General features: G+C 34.5%; 1 protein-coding gene across 1 annotated transcript in view; it reads left to right on the top strand.

Moving 5' to 3' along the window:
- The window catches only part of LOC100498223 (mucin-2), a 163,485-nt gene that overhangs the window by 103,620 nt on the left and 41,921 nt on the right, over nt 1-17,944 (top strand). Inside the window, exons 62-68 of the mRNA XM_031900758.1 lie at nt 5,726-5,863; nt 8,847-8,984; nt 9,765-9,902; nt 11,043-11,180; nt 11,859-11,996; nt 16,611-16,748; nt 17,165-17,302. Of these exons, the coding sequence (XP_031756618.1) occupies nt 5,726-5,863; nt 8,847-8,984; nt 9,765-9,902; nt 11,043-11,180; nt 11,859-11,996; nt 16,611-16,748; nt 17,165-17,302 (966 nt within the window). The remainder of the gene's footprint in view (nt 1-5,725; nt 5,864-8,846; nt 8,985-9,764; nt 9,903-11,042; nt 11,181-11,858; nt 11,997-16,610; nt 16,749-17,164; nt 17,303-17,944) is intronic.

Genomic DNA, 17,944 nt, shown 5'->3' with positions numbered 1-17,944 from the left:
CCACCCATACCATATGATTTATACTAGCACAGTGCACAGCTAGGGCAGAGCTTCTATGGAAACCAGCAGTGCCACATCTTCATTGAAAGAACTGAGCATGCTTAGCAAGCTAAAAGCCAAAGTTAATTCTTATGGGAGGGGGCAGAGTGGGTTAGATTAGGAGAAGGAATCCTAAGTAAGGCTGCAGCCTTAGTATAACCTTTAAACAGCAGGAGTAGCAGGCATTTTAAGATTAAGGTGCTGTTCACTGATTAATTTTTTCGTGTGAGATTTACATGTCCTTTATTGAATCAAACATTGTGACTACTTCATTACATGACCATGGGCTGTACTTGCTGTATTAAATAACTTAAGATAAAATAAAGTCCCAAAATAAAAAACTTTTTAGGATTCAAATATATTCTTTCTATACTATGTAATACTTTACCATGTTCAGTTATGAAACTTTTTGTCTTTTATTTTTCTCTTCCAGTATATGTGATAGTAACAGACAGCTGAGTTGTACTCCTCTTCAGAATCCTCCAGCGAAATGTACCACCACCTGCTCCATCAATGGCCAAACCTACAACATTAATGATGTGGTACCTACTACAGATGACTGTTACACATGGTAAGTAAAAGAAATAGTTGCTGCACAAGAAAATATTTTGGCAGGTTGTATACAAAATGTTAGTGGAAACAAAAACGCTTAGACTACCCTGCTGCTAGAAGTATTTAAGAGCTAATGCAGCTAAAATCTCCATCTGAAGATAAAAAACATACCATTATATCAATTACTGCAGATTTACTACAAGATCAAAAGCCTTAGAAAAATGTCAACAGGGAGGTCATGTACTCCTTTTGAGCTGATATGCCACAGGGGCCCAGGACACTGGAAATGATATCATATTTTTATGACATCTTTATCAGACATCCTAGTAAAAAATGTTCTCAGTCACTCCCATATGGTACTCCAGGTGGAAAGATTCCCAACAAATCTTCACATTTGGGAGAATGCAAAAAGTAATTCATTTGTGTCAAATAAAAATGGAAAATCTATAAGATTATACTGAACTGGTACTATAGTATATTCCCAGACCTCTACATGGACAATTCCCTCCTCCTCTAATACATGCTGGCCTGAATGTGAACATTTTTAAACTTTGTCACAAAGATCATCCCTTTCTGGGAGACAGTATGAAGCTTTTCCACAGGGTATTTTGGAATAATATACCTAGGGATTCCTGTGTTTATGATGTGGACAAACCAATAGAAATGGAAACAGAAAGCCATACTGTACCTACAGAATGTGAACCACAGAAATAAATAAAGGAAATCAAACAATAGAAAGCATACTTGCATGTAATAATTATCCAATGCATAGATTTGATTAGTTGTGGGGTAATAGGATTTACTGCTTTCCTAAGAGCTGATTTAGGAAATCATACCTCATGACACTTTCTTTTTTTTTTTCATTTGTCAGTTTTCTCTCTTTTTTCCTTTTCATAGTTATGAAATTTATGCTATTGTTGTTCTTCAAATTGATTGCTTTGTTACCATACTTTTAATATGGCAAAGATTATGACACCTTCATTGCAGGATCGATGGCTGGATTTATCATATTTGATAACAGTATAAAAGTAAATTATAAAAAATGTGTTATATGATTGTAGTGTACTTTTAGTTAATTATACTGTGTTAGTAAAGCAGCACTGTAAAATATTTTCTTTTCTTTTAGTAAGCTTACTATGTTCAATCATAAAGCTGCTTTGTCTTTTTTCTCTTTCAGTAAGTGTGATACAAACCAACAAGTGAGCTGTAGTCTTATTCCGAGTCCTCCAGCAAAATGTACCTCCAAATGCTACGTCAATGGCCAAACCTACAACATTAATGACGTAGTACCAACTACAGATGACTGTTCAGCATGGTAAGTAAGAACAATAGCTGCAGTAAAAGAAAATATTATGGAAGGTTGTATACAAAGAAAAATGTTTGGGTTACAATGCAGCTGGGAGGATCAAAGAGATAATGCAGCTGAACTGCAGAAAGAAAGAGAGGACATTAAACAAATGGAATACTTACTTGCGTAGCATGCTAATATAATATGTACATATGATGATGTGTGGAGTAATTGGATTTACAGTTTCCTGACTGTAACTAAAGCTAATTTATTTTGACACGCACATTCATAATGTCCCCTTTCTTCTGATCCTGTCATTTGCCTGTCTTTTCTTTTTCTCATGCTTTGATCACTCCTTTCCACCTACTTTATAGCTGTTTTCAGTTTTGAATTGTGTTATGTTGTTGCCCTATTGTTAAAAGATCAAATGTGACTTCTTTATTACATGATCGAAGGCTGTACTTATTGTATTTGATAAATTGTTTTGAAAAAGTACCATATTAGAAAAAATGTTTAGGCTTCAAACAAATAACACTTTCTATCATAGGACTGTAATGTGTGTTTTCACAATTATTTTTTGTTTGTAAAGCAGCACTGACAGTTCTTTTTGTTTTACCATGATCAATCATAAAGCTGTTTTGTCTTTTCTTTTCTCTTTTAGTCTCTGTGATACTAACCAGCAAGTGACTTGTACACTTATTCAGAATCCTCCAGCAAAATGTACCTCCAAATGCTATATCAATGGCCAAACCTACAACATTAATGATGTGGTACCTACTACAGATGACTGTTCAACATGGTAAGTACGAGAAATAGCGGCTGTACAAGAAAATATTTTGAAGGTTGAATACAAAGTGGTAAGAGAAATAACTGCTGTATAAGAAAACATTTTGGCAGGTGGTATACAAAGTTCAAGAGGCAACAAAAATGATTAGACCACCCTGCTGCTGGGATGTTTTGGTAGGCTTTTTACAAACTATTAGTGGAAACAAAAATGCTGAAAATATAAACATTCAATGCTATCAATAAATCCACATTGCCTTATATAAACCTCAACAAAACTGGTCACATATTTTTTGAGAAGATTTGTCAAAATGGCTCAGGGCATTAGGGAGGGTTATTATAATTGTTTAAAATATTAGTCAAACTTCCTACTGAGAATTTATATGGGGGGACAGATTCCCAGAAAAACTATGTTATATAGACAGGGAGGACGTATGGGGACTATATAAAAAGTCTAGTCTAGTACAAAGAGAACATTCATAAGATTATAACCTTCAGTTTAAAATAGATGCTGGTGCGAATTTTGGGGATATTGGCCTTTGTTCAACGCATTATGGCATCACCCCATTCTTGCATATAGTACAGAAGATACATCATAGATTATTAATATAAATAGGAATCCCTAGACTTATATCCCGGGGAAACCAATGCTTAAATCTGCTAAACAACCTTGGAGACTAATGAACCACATTTTGTCAGTAGCAAGAAAGTTATTCTACCTGCAATGGAAGCAGTAAGTTATACCCACAAAAAGGAAACCACAGACAGACAGAAATAGAACAAATTAAACAAATGGAATACTTTCAGTACTTGTCACATACTGTGTGACAAGTACAGTCACATACTAATATAATGTATAAATATCATGATGTGTGGAGTAATTCGATTTAATGCTTTCCTGATGGGAACCATGAGAATCAATTTAGGGAGTCATGATACTTTCATTGTATACCTCTTTTTTTTTTATTTTACTTTGGTCACTACATTCCACCAGCTATATAGCTGTAATCTTTAAATTTGATGTTGTTTCTATACTTTTCATGGACCGGACATGGTGACTACTTCATTACATTATCGATGGCTCTTCTTATTTTATTTGATAAGTTGATATATTAATGTACCAAAATGATTATACATTTGTTTTGTTTCTTTTCTCTTTTAGTAAGTGTGATACTAACCAACAATTGAGTTGTACACTTCTTCAAAATCCTCCAGCAAAATGTACCTCCAAATGCTATATCAATGGCCAAACCTACAGCATTAATGATGTGGTACCAACTACAGATGACTGTTCAACATGGTAAGTAAGAGAAATAACTGCTGTACAAGAAAATAATTTGGTTTACAAAGTTCTAGTGGCAACAAAAATGCTTAGACCACCCTGCTGCTGGGAAAATCAAACAAAAAAGGCAGCTAAAATCTATTTGAAAATAAAAATAATGTCAGGTCTCCAACTATATTAAGAGCTTTATAGAAACCTCAACAGGGAGGTCATATACTCTTTTGAGATGCCAGATATGCCACATGGGCCCAGGGAGTGATTTTATATCATACCATTATGTCATATTAATCAGACTTCCAACTGAAAATTTTCCAAATCACTCCTATATGGTATGCTGGTTGGAATGATCCCCATTCAACCTCTGGTATATAGAGTGGGAGGACATATTGGAGAAAAAAACAGAATAATTTCATATTTTTATGTCATATTAATCAGATTTCCTACTGGAATTTTTTCGATTCCCTTCAAACCTCTAGGATATAGACTGGGAGGAAATATGGGAGAATGCAAAAAAAAAATCTATTCAGTATTTGTGTCAAGTACATTGAGAACGTGTACAGTATAGGATTTTTCTGAAATGGTACTATATTCCATAGAAAGTAGATAGTATACCTAGCTTTTATATGATTCTAGTGTGTGTTTATGTATTTATACTATGTTTACAAAGCAGCACTTCTTTTAGACTAATATCCCCTTTTTACCATGATCAATCATGAATCATGAATATTTTTTTCTCTTTTAGTAAGTGCGATAGTACCCAACAACTGACTTGTACTCCTCTTGAGAATCCTCCAGCAAAATGTACCTCCACATGCTATATCAACGGCCAAACCTACAACATTAATGATGTGGTACCTAGTGCAGATGACTGTTCAACATGGTAAATAAGAGATATAGCTACTGTACAAGACAATATTTTGGCAGGTTTTATACAAACTGTTAGTGGAAACAGTATACTCTTAAAGCATTAGTACATAGGAGTTAAGCATAGTCTGGGTTCTAGCCCTGTACACTCGATGTGCTAACGTCTTTGGTGCCTGTCTTTACAAACCTCTTTTCTTCTATTGACTGATATTTAGGGTGTAATAGGCATTCATAATTCTCATTTTTTTTCATCCTTTCATTTGCCTGGCTTCTATCTTTTTTCTTTTACTTTGGTCACTTCTTTCCATTTGCTATATAACTGTTGTCATTTTTGTATTTGATTATGTTGTTACCTTTGAAAGGACATGTGAACCCTACATTACTTTGATAAAAAGTTCTGCTTGGGTTGTGCCCTATAATGGTCAAGCTGAGCTCAGGTCAGGAGGTTAGGAGAATAATATGTTTCTCTAGAACAGTACACAGCCAAAGCAAAATTTCTATAGAAACCAGCAGTACTCTCTCTTCATTGGCTGCTAGACTGGAGGGTGTGTTTGGTAACCTGAGTTGAGAAGAACTGAACATTAAGCCAAAAATTAATTCTTAAGGGAGGGGGATGAGTGGGATAGAGTAGAAAAAGGAGGGGATATTAACATTCGAACAGCATTAGTAACAGGCATTTAAAAATGTCAAAGGGGCTGTTCACTGATTAAAGTTTTTTTGTGTGGGGTTTACGTGTCCTTTAATGGAGCAAATATTGTGTCTACTTCATTACATGATTGTGGGCTGTACTTAACGTATTAGATAACTTGATAAAAATAAAGTCACAAAATAGGCTTTAACTATATATTTGATATAATATATAGTATATTAGCGTGTTCATTTATGAAGCTGTTTTGTCATTTGTTTTTTTCTCTCAGTAAATGTGATACTACCCGACAGCTGAGTTGTACTCCTCTTCAGAATCCTCCAGCAAAATGTACCACCACCTGCTCCATCAATGGCCAAACCTACAACATTAATGATGTGGTACCTACTACAGATGACTGTTACACATGGTAAGTAAGAGAAATAGCTGCTGCACAAGAAAATATTTCAACAGGTTGTATACAAAATGTTAGTGGAAACAAAAACCCATAGACTACCCTGCTGCTAGAAGAAGTCAAGAGCTAATGCAGCTGAAATCTCAATCTGAAAATCTAAATTATATCAAATACTGCGGATCTACCACAAGATAATGAGCCTTAGAAAAAAAACAGGGAGGCCATGGGCCAAGGGCGCTGGAAATTATATCATATTTTAATGACATTTTAATCAGATATTCTAGTAAACATTTTCCAAGTCACTCCCATATGGTAACCCAGGTGGAATGATTCCTAGCAAACCTTCAGTATAAAGATTGGAGGACATTGGTGAGAATGCAAAAAAAAAATCTATTTGTGTCAAATACAAATGGAAAATATATAAGATTACACTGAATTGGTATTATATTCCCAGACCTCTACATAGAAAATTCCCTCCTCCTCAAATACATGCTGACCTGAATGTGGAAATTATGGCATTGCCCTCAGATCATTCCTTTCTGGGAGACAGTATGAAGCTTCTCCACAGTGTATTTTTGAATAATATAACTAGGGATTCCTGTATTTATGTTGTGGACAAATCAATAGAGATCAAAACAGTGAGCCATACTGTACCTACAGAATGGGAACCACAGAAATAAATAGATGAAATGAAACAATGGAATGCTTACTTGCATGGCATTATTATCCAATGGACCAAACATTGTGACAACTTCATTGCATAATCAATGGCTGTACTTATCATATTTGATAATGTGATAAAACTAACACACAAAAATAAAAACCATGTTATATGATTTTAGAGTATGGTTAAAATATGGTTTAAATATACTGTGTTTGCAAAGCAGCACTGTCAAATATTTTGTTTCTTTTAGTAAACATCAGTTTTGCTGTGTACACTCATGAAGCTGTTTTGTCTTTTTTTTCTCTTTTAGTAAGTGTGATACTAGCCAACAAGTCACTTGTAGTCTTGTTGCAAATCCTCCAGCAAAATGTACCTCCAAATGCTATATCAATGGCCAAACCTACAACATTAATGACGTGGTACCAACTACAGATGACTGTTCAACATGGTAAGCAACTTCTGTAAAAGAAAATATTTTGGCAGGTTGTTAGTGGAAACAACAATGCTTAGGTTACACTGCAGCTGGGAGGATCAAAGAGCTAATGCAACTGAAATGCAGAAAGAAAGGACATTAAACAAATGGAATACTTACTTGCGTAGCATGCTAATATAATATGTACATATGATGATGTGTGGAGTAATTGGATTTACAGCTTTCCTGACTGTAGCCATGACGGAGAGCCAATTTAGTGCGACGTACACATTCATAATTTCTCCTTTCTTCTAATCCTATCATTTGTCTTCTTTTTTTTTTTTTTTTTGCTTTGGTCACTCCTATCTACCTACTTTATAGCTGTTTTCATTTTTAAATTTTTTTGAGCCACGCATCATTTTTTTGATGACAATTTCTTTTTGACGTGCACACCAATTTTTGTTTTGACAGCAACAATTTTCGTGATTCACAAATTTTTTACCTTTTTGCAAATCTTTCGATGAAGCAAACAGGACAGAGTCGCTCATAACTAACCATAATAACAAAAACAAATTAAACTTGCTAATGTGTGTTTTCACAATAATTTTTTACCGTGATCAATCATAAAGCCGTTTTGTCTTTCTCTTTCAGTATGTGTGATACCAACCAACAAGTGAGCTGTACTCTTATTCAGAACCCTCCAGCAAAATGTTTCTCCAAATGCTATATCAATGGCCAAACCTACAACATTAATGATGTGGTACCTACTACAGATGACTGCTCAACATGGTAAGTAAGAGAAATAGCTGCTACCATGTCACTGGGATAAACAAAGCCCTAATGCAGCAGAAATCTGTATCTGAAAAGAAAATTATACCATAAATTCACATCACCCACTATATCAAGAGCCTTATGTAAACCTCAAAAAACCTCAAAAAAATTTTGGGCATATTTGTCAAAATGGCTCGGGGCATAAAAGAGAGTTTTCATATTTTTGTGAAATATTAGTCAGACTGTTAATTTTCCAATCTTATGGTGGATATATTCTCAGAAAACCTATGTTATATAGACAGGGACATATGAGACATATGTGAGAATGCACAAAAAATGAATCTAAATAATGAAGTCCAGTAGAAAGACAACACGTATAAGGTTAAACCATTCAGTTTAAAATAGATACTGGAGAATATTGACCTTTGTTCAACAGATTCTGACATCCACTTGAGATCAACTCATTCTTGGAGACAGTACAAAAGATACACCACAAATTAGTTCAGACTAATATATATATATATATATAAGTATCCCTAGACTTATATTCTGGGGAAATCAATACTGAAATCTGCTAAACCAGCTAGGAGACTAATGAACCACATTTTGCTAGTAGCAAGAAAGTTATTCAACCTGAAATGGAAACAGCGAGTCATACCCACAAAAAGGAAACCACAGACAGACAGAAATAGAGGAAATTAAACAAATGGAATACTTTCAGTACTTGTGTTTCATACTAATTTAATGTACACATATGATGACATGTGGAGTAATCAAATTTAATGGTTATCTGACGGGAACCATAATTGAGAACCAATTTAGCGAGTATTATGGACTCATAATACTTATTCTTTCTTCTGATCCTTTTTTACTTTGGTTACTCCATTCCACTTGCTAAATAGCTGTTGTAATATTTCAGTTTGATTATGTTGTTGTAATAATTTTAATGGACCGAACATGGTGACTGCATCATTACATGATCAACGGCTGTTCTTATTGTATTTGATAAGTTAATATAATAAAGTACCAAATATATAAAAAAAAATGTTTAGGCTTGTTGTTGAAGCTGCGCCAAAATATTTATTTAGTCAAATATGCTATTTTTTTACAGTGTTTGATCAAAAATGTGTTTTGTTCTTTTACTCTTTTAGTCTCTGTGATACTAACCAACAAGTGAGTTGTAGTCTTATTCAGAATCCTCCAGCAAAATGTACCTCCAAATGCTATATCAATGGCCAAACCTACAACATTAATGATGTGGTACCAACAACAGATGACTGTTCAACATGGTAAGTAAGAGAAATAACTGCTGCAGGCAGGTGTTATACAAAGTGCTAGTGGCAACAAATATGCTTAGACCATCCTTCTGCTGCTGGGAGAATCAAAGAGCAAAGGCAGCCAAAATCGATATGAAATAAAAACATACAATTCTAACAATAATGTCAGGTCCCCCACTATATTAACAGCTTTATGAAAACCTCAACAGGGAGGTCATAAGCTCTTTTGAGCAGATATGCCACATGGGCCCAGGGCACAACAGAATTATTTCAAATTTTTATGTCAAATGAATCAGATTTCCTACTGGAAATTTTCCAAATCACTCCTATAGGGTATCCTGGGTAGATCTATTCCCATGAAACCTCTAGGATATAGACTGGAAGAAAATATGGTAGAATGCTAAAAATCATCTATTAAATATTTGTGTCCAGTACACTGAGAGTATGTATGTGATTGGTCCCATACTATACTGTGCTATATTCCTGAGAAACTACATAGTAGACTCAAAGAGATGCTGGCATAAATCTGAAGAATCTTAAACTTAATCTTTTCTTTATAGAATATGGATTTGCCTTGAGATCAATCCTTTCTTGAAGACAGTAGGGAAGATCTTGAGAAAAATAAAGTTTCATTAAACATAAATACCTAGCTTATTATTCTAGTGTGCATGTACATATCTATACTATCTTTACAAAGCAGTTCTGTAATATCTTTTATTTCTTTTAGACTAATATTCCCTTTTTTTACTGTGATTAATCATGAAGCTGTTTTGTCATTTGTTTCTCTTTCAGTACGTGCGATAGTACCCAACAACTGACTTGTACTCCTATTGAGAATCCTCCAGCAAAATGTACCTCCACATGCTATATCAATGGCCAAACCTACAATATTAATGATGTGGTACCTAGTGCAGATGACTGTTCAACATGGTAAGTAAGAGAAACATCTGCTGTACAAGAAAATATTTTGGCAGGTTGTATACAAACTGAAAAATGTTCCTGGGGTTACAAATAGGGGCTCTGACTGGCAATTTGTTAGCCCCTATGTGGACTGGCAGCCTACATGAGGCTCTGTTTGGCAGTACACTTGGTTTTTATGCAACCAAACCTTACCCAAAAGCCAGAAATTCAAAAATAAGCATCTGATTTGAGACCACTGGTAGCAACATCCAAGGGACTAGTGAGCAACATGGTGCTCAGGAGCCATTAGTTGGGGTTAACGTCTTTGGTACCTGTTTTTACAAACCTTTTTTCTTCCATAAAGTATTTATTTTGTCTTGCCAGCCATGCTTCTATTTGCTAAGCCCTTTAATAAAGCCATTCTAGGAACTGTAGAAAGATATCTATATTTTGTGATGGTAGTTGTTTACATATGCCATAACTGTAGTGAGTAACTTTTACTTGAAACCAGCAGTATTTCCCTCATCATAAAACACCCATTTCACCGACTACTGAGATGCATTTAGGAGCACACAATGAAGATTAAGGAAAATACGTAAAAATTGTGCCTATAGCCCTGACAGAATCTGCTATCTTAAATGATGAAAATCTGTTTAAGGGCTCTAGCATGTTAGGAGTTCAGTGCAATAAAGGTTGATAAAATATAGGAAAAGGGAATGAATATGTTTCAACTATTCATTTTCTTTTAAGCTATCTTTTAAAAAGGTATGCTCTTGTGCCTCTCAAATTAAAAGTTTTATTCTGTGAGCTAACCTACCTTACTATTGCAGTTTAATGTGTGATATTATTTGAAGTCAATAGAAAAATGGTACTTAATGCTAGGCAGCAGTTTTCCCAAATCAGTCCTATAAGAAATCCAGTGTGGAAAAATCCCAGCAAACCTCCAGTATATCCACTAGTAGGAATGGGATAATACCAAAAATTACCTCTTTTCTTACTGGAGCCATGACTAATATTTAGGGTGTCATAGGCTTTCATAATTTGCAGAGTTTCTATGGAAACCAGCAGTGCCATCTCTTCATTGGCTGCTAGACTGGAGGGTGTGTTTGGTAACCTGAGTTGAGAAGAACTGAGCATGCTTATTATGAACATTTTCTTTTTCTCTTTCAGTAAATGTGATACTAACCGACAGCTGAGTTGTACTCCTCTTCAGAATCCTCCAGCAAAATGTACCACCACCTGCTCCATCAATGGCCAAACCTACAACATTAATGATGTGGTACCTACTACAGATGACTGTTACACATGGTAAGTAAGAGAATTAGCTGCTGCACAAGAAAATATATTGACAAGGTGTATACAAAATTTTAATGGAAATAAAAAATCCTCCTAGAAGAATTCAAGAGCTAATGCAGCTGAAATCTCTATCAGATGATAAGCACATACCACTCTATCAATAACTGCAGCTCTCCCAAAAGATTAAAAGCGTTAGGAAAACTTCAACAGGAAAGACATATATGCCACAGGGGCCCAGAGCACCGTAAAGTGATATCATATTTTCATGGCATCTTAATAATCTTAATCAGATATCCTAGTAATTTTTCCAGTCACCCCCATATGGTATCCCGGGTGGAACGACTCCCAGCACTGGTATAGAGACTGGGAGGGCATTTTTGAGAATGCAAAAAGTAATCTATTTGTGTCAAATACAAATGGAAAATATATAAGATTATACTGAATTGGTACTATATTCCCTCATCCTCAAATACATGCTGGCCTGAATGTAGAGAATTTGGAACTTTGTAACAAACATTATGGCATTGACCTGAGATCATCCCTTTCTGGGAGACTGTACCAAGCTTTTTCACAGGGTATTTAGGAATAATATACCTACTATATACCATATACCACACTTCCTTCTTTTAGTAAACATCAGTTTGATTTACTATATTCAATCATAAAGCTGTTTTGTCTTTTCTCTTTTAGTAAGTGCGATACTACCCAACAAGTCACTTGTACTCTTGTTGTGAATCCGCCAGCAAAATGTACCTCCAAATGCTATATCAATGGTCAAACCTACAACATTAATGATGTGGTACCAACTACAGATGACTGTTCAGCATGGTACGTAAGAGAAATAACTGCTATACAAGAAAATATTCTGGCAGGTTGTATACAAATGTTAAGAAAGAAAAATACTTAGGTTACACTGCAGCTAGGAAGATCAGAAATTTAATGCAGCTGAAATCGCCATCTGAAATTAAGAAGAAATTAAACAAATGGAATACTTACTTGCATAGCATGCTAATATAATGCGTAAATATGATGATTTGTGGAGTCATTGGATTTAAAGCTTTCCTGACTGAAGACATGATGGCGATTCAATTTAGTGTATCATACACATGAATAATTTCTTCTTTCTTCTGATCCGCCTTTTTTTTCTTTTGCTTTGGGCACTCCTTTCCACCTAAATAAAATACCATAATAAAAAAATGTTTAGGCTTCAAACATATTTAACTTTCTGTCATTTGATTGTAATGTGTGTTTTTTCAATTTTTTTTTTATATAAAGCCACACTGTCATTTTGTTTTCTTTCTTTATGTCAAATATCTTTTTGTTTTAAAAGTTTTTTGTCTTTTCTTTTTCTCTTTCAGTAAGTGTGATACTAACCAACAAGTGAGCTGTACTCTTATTCAGAATCCTCCAGCAAAATGTATCTCCAAATGCTATATCAACGGCCAAACCTACAACATTAATGACATGGTACCTACTTCAGATGACTGTTCAACATGGTACGTAAGAGAAATAGCTGCTGAACTACTGTAGAATATACTTTTGGCAGGTTTTCTACAAACTTTCAGTGGAAACAAAAATGCTTATACTACCATGTTGCTGGGACAATCAAAGTCCTAATGCAGCTGAGATCTCTATCTGAAAATAAAATCATTCTGTGCTAGTAATAAATTCACAATTCCCACTATATTATAACCCTTATAAAAACCGTACGAAAATATTTTTGTTTTATAGCAAATCTGTTAAAATGGCTCAGGGCATAAGGGATGGTGTGACAAATTAATCAGACTTTCTATAGATTCTCAGAAATCCTATGTTATATAGACAAGGAGGACCTATGGTAGAATGCAAAGAAAATACATCTTTCTGAGTCAGTTACAAAGAGAACATGTATAAGGTTATCCCCTTCAGTTTAAAATAGATGCTGGTGTGAATGTGGAGAATATTGACCTTTGTTCAACACATTATGGCACCAACCTGAGATCACCCCATTCTTGGAGACAGTACAGAAGATACACCACAGATTATTTAAGACTAATATATAGGGATCTCTATATCCTATAGAAACCAGACTAATATATATTAAACCAACTATGGGACTAATGAACATTATTTTGCTAGTAGCGAAGAGGTTGTTCTGCTTGATATGGAAACAGCGAGGCATGACCACAAAATGAAAAAAAACAGACAGACAGAAATAGAGGAAATTGAGCAAATGGAATACTTTCAGTGCTGGCGTGGCATACTAATATCATATATATATATATGATGGTGTGTAGAGTAATTAGATTTAATGCTTTCCTGATGGGAACCATGATTGAGAACCAATTAAGGGAGTCATATAGACTCATAATACTCCTTCTTTCTTCTGATCCTTTTTTTTTTAATCACTGCATTCCACTGCTATATAGCTGATGTAATTTTTGAGATTATGTTGTTGCCATACTTTTCATAGACTAAACATGGTGACTACTACATTACATGAATGATAGCAATTCATATTGTATTTGATAAGATGATATATTAAAGTACCAACATTTTTTTTAATGTTTAGGCTTCAAAAAGCACAGTAATAGTTTTTTGTATCACATATGTTTTTGTGTTACTGTGTTTAATCATAAAGATGTTTTCTATCTTTTCTCTTTTAGTCTCTGTGATACTAACCAACAAGTGAGTTGTAGTCTCATTCAGAATCCTCCAGCAAAATGTACCTCCAAATGCTATATCAATGGCCAAACCTACAACATTAATGATGTGGTACCAACTACAGATGACTGTTCAACATGGTAAGTAAGAGAAATAACTGCTGTAGAAGAATATATTTTGGTTTAAACAACCTTGTTGTACTATCATTTTAGTGCGCGTTGAAGTTCTATGTTTACAAAGTAGCATTGTAATATCTTGTATTTCATTTAGACTAATATCCTCTTTTTTACTGTGATCAATCATGAATCTGTTTTGTCAATTTTTTTCTTTTTCAGTAAGTGTGATAGTACCCAACAACTGACTTGTACTCCTATTGAGAATCCTCCAGCAAAATGTACCACCACCTGCTCCATCAATGGCCAAACCTACAACATTAATGATGTGGTACCTACTACAGATGACTGTTCAACATGGTAAGTAAGAGAAATAGCTGCTGCACAAGAAAATATTTTGGCAGGTTGTATACAAACTGTTATTGGATACAATCTACTTTTAACTTGTCTGTGTACAAATTTTAACTTGCCCTGTACAATCTTCTTTTCTTCCATAAATTATTTATTTTGTCTTGCCAGCCATGCTTCTTTTTGCTAAGCCCTGTCATAAAGCCAGTCCAGGGACTGTAAAAAAAAAAATCCATATTTTATGATGGTAGTTTTTTATATATGCTGTAACTGTTGTGTCAGCGAACCACTTGTGAGTGTCAGCATTCACTTCACCACAAACACTCATTTCACTGTCATTACGCCTTGACTAATGAGATGCATTTAAGAGGAAACAATAAAGTTTAAGCAAAACACATAAATATTGTGCCGGAATCTAAGCTGAATTGATGAAAAACCTTTTAAGGGCTTTGGCATGTTAGGAGTTCAGTTCAATAAAGGTAGATAAAATATATGAAAAGTGAATGAATAAGTTGCAACTATTCATTTTCATTAAGCTATCTCTAAGTTTTATTCTGTGATATAACATGCTTTACTAATTATCTTTACTAAGATTTCAAAGAGGTTGTTTACTATTTATATTTTTTGTGTAGGGTTTACATGTCCTTTAATGGAGAAAACACTGTAACTGAATCATTACATATCATGGGCTCTACTTACGGTGTTAACTTTTTAGGCTTTAAATATACTGCATACTTAATATAACATATAATACTTTATCATGTCCAATGATGAAGCTGTTTTGACTTTTCTTTTTCTCTTTCAGTAAATGTGATACTACCCGACAGCTGAGTTGCACTCCTCTTCAGAATCCTCCAGCAAAATGTACCACCACCTGCTCCATCAATGGCCAAACCTACAACATTAATGATGTGGTACCAACTACAGATGACTGTTACACATGGTAAGTAAGAGAAATGGCTGGTTGTATATAAAATATCAGTGTAAACAACAACTCCAAGGGGCTGATTTACTTACCCACGAACGGGTCGAATGGAGTCCGATTGCGTTTTTTTCGTAATGATCGGTACTTTGCGATTTTTTCGTATGTTTTGCGATTTTTTCGGATTCTTTACGAATTTTTCGGATCCAATACGATTTTTGCGTAAAAACGCGAGTTTTCCTATCCATTACGAAAGTTGCGTAAAAAGTTGCGCATTTTGCGTAGCGTTAAAACTTACGCGAAAAGTTGCGCATTTTTCGTAACGTTAAGTTTTAACGCTACGAAAAATGCGCAACTTTTCGCGTAAGTTTTAACGCTACGAAAAATGCGCAACTTTTTACGCAACTTTCGTAATGGATACGAAAAACTCGCGTTTTTACGCAAAAATCGTATTGGTAACGAAAAATTCGTACAGAATCCGAAAAAATCGCAAAATGTTCGTTTTCAAGTCGGAACTTTTCCAATTCGGGTCGGATTCGTGGATTAGTAAATCAGCCCCCTAGACTACCCTGCTGCTAGAATCTCCAGGTGGAATGATTCCCAGCACACCTCTGTTATAGAGACTGTGAAAACATTTCAGAGAATAAAAAAAATATCTATTTGTGTCAAATACAAATAGAAAATATATAAGATTGCACTAAATTGGTATTATATTTATATATTTATATATTACATTCTGGCCTGAACATGGAAAATTTTGAACTTTGTCAGAAAGATTATGGCATTGCCCTGAGACAGTACAAAGCTTCTCCGCAGGATATTTTGGAATTATATAACATAGGATTCCTATACTTATATTGTGGACAAACCAATAGAGATGGAAACAGGGAGCCATACCTACAAAATGTGAACTACAGAAATAAATAGAGGAAATTAAACAATGGAATGCTTGCTTGCATGGCATAATTATCCAATGCATAGATTTGATGAGTTGTAGGGTAATTAGATTTTCTGCTTTCCTGACTGAGCGCTGATTTAGGGAGTCATACCTTCTTTTTTTCTAATTTTTTAATTTGTCTGTTTTCTCTCTTTTTTCCTTTTCATAGTTTTCTCCTCTTCGCCTGCTATATGGCTGTTGTTGTTTTTCAGTTTGATTGCTTTGGTTCCATACTTTTAATGGACCAAACATTGTGACAACTTCATTAGAGGCTCAATGGCTGTACTTATCATATTTCATAATGTGATAGTAAAACATGAAAATAAATACTTTGTAATATGATTGTAGTGTACATTATGTTTCTTTAATTACACTGTTTTTATAAAGCAGCACTGTAAAATATTGTGTTTCTTTTAGTAAACATCAGTTTAATCTACCGTGTTCAATAATAAAGCTGTTTTGTCTTTATTCTCTCTTAGTATGTGTGATACTAACCGACAAGTGAGCTGTACTCTTATTCCGAATCCTCCAGCAAAATGTATTTCCAAATGCGTTATCAATGGCCAAACCTACAACATTAATGACGTGGTACCAACTACAGATGACTGTTTAGCATGGTAAGTAAGAGAAATTACTGCTGTAAAATATGAAAGGTTGTATACAAATTCTTAGGTTACACTGCAGTTAAGAGGATCAAGGAGCTAATTCAGCTGATCTGCAGAAAGAAAGAGAGGAAATGAAACAAAAGGAATACTTAATTGCATGGCATGCTAATATAATGTGTACATATGATGATGAGTGAAGTAATTGGATTTACAGTTTTCCTGACTTTATACATGACGGAGAGCCAATTTAGTGCATATCATACACATTCATAATTTATCCTTTCTTTTGATCCTGTCATTTGCCTGTCTTCTTTTTTTTTTGCTTTTGCTTTGGTCACTCCTTTCCACCTACTATAGCTGTTTTCATTTTTTTTTTTGTTACTGTGATCAATCATAAAGCTGTTTTCTCTTTTCTTTTTCTCTTTCAGTCACTGTGATACTAACCAACAAGTGAGTTGTTCTCTTATTCCGAATCCTCCAGCAAAATGTATCTCCAAATGCTATATCAATGGCCAAACCTACAACATTAATGATGTGGTACCAACTACAGATGACTGTTCAACATGGTAAGTAAGAGAAATAGCTGTTGTACTAGAAAATGTGTTGGTATGTCGCTGACTACCATGTCACTGGAACAATCAAAGCCCTACTGCAGATGAAATTTCTATCTGAAAATAAAAAAAATGAATAAATTCACCCACTATATTACGATCTTTATATAAATTGATATCTATCACTATATTAAGAGACTTATAAAAACCTCACAAACTGGTCACATACTTTTTTTAGTAGATTATCAAATTTTTGTGGCATATTGAGAATTTTGTCCTTTGTTCAACACATTATTCTTGGAGACAGTGCAGAAGATATGCCACAGATTTTTTTCAGACATAGGGATTCCTAGACTTATAGCCCAAGGAAACCAATACTTAAATCTGTTAAACCAGCTATGAGATGAATGAACCACAGTTTGCCAGTAAGTTTGCCAAGGAAGTTATTCTGTCTGCAATGGAAACAGTGAGACATTCCACAAAAAGGAAACCACAGACAGAAAGAAATAGAGGGAATTAAACAAGTGAAACACTTTTTGAACTTGCTTGGCATACTAATATAATGTATACATATGATGATGTGTTGAGTAATTCGATTTAATGCTTTCCTGATCTGAACCATGATTGAGAACCAATTTAGGGAGTCATATGGAATCA

The sequence above is a fragment of the Xenopus tropicalis genome, chromosome 4, assembly GCF_000004195.4.
Source record: "Xenopus tropicalis strain Nigerian chromosome 4, UCB_Xtro_10.0, whole genome shotgun sequence".
Classification (NCBI taxonomy): domain Eukaryota; kingdom Metazoa; phylum Chordata; class Amphibia; order Anura; family Pipidae; genus Xenopus; species Xenopus tropicalis.
The sequence above is the reverse complement of the archived record's forward strand: the minus strand, read 5'-3'. Positions and strand labels throughout refer to the sequence as shown.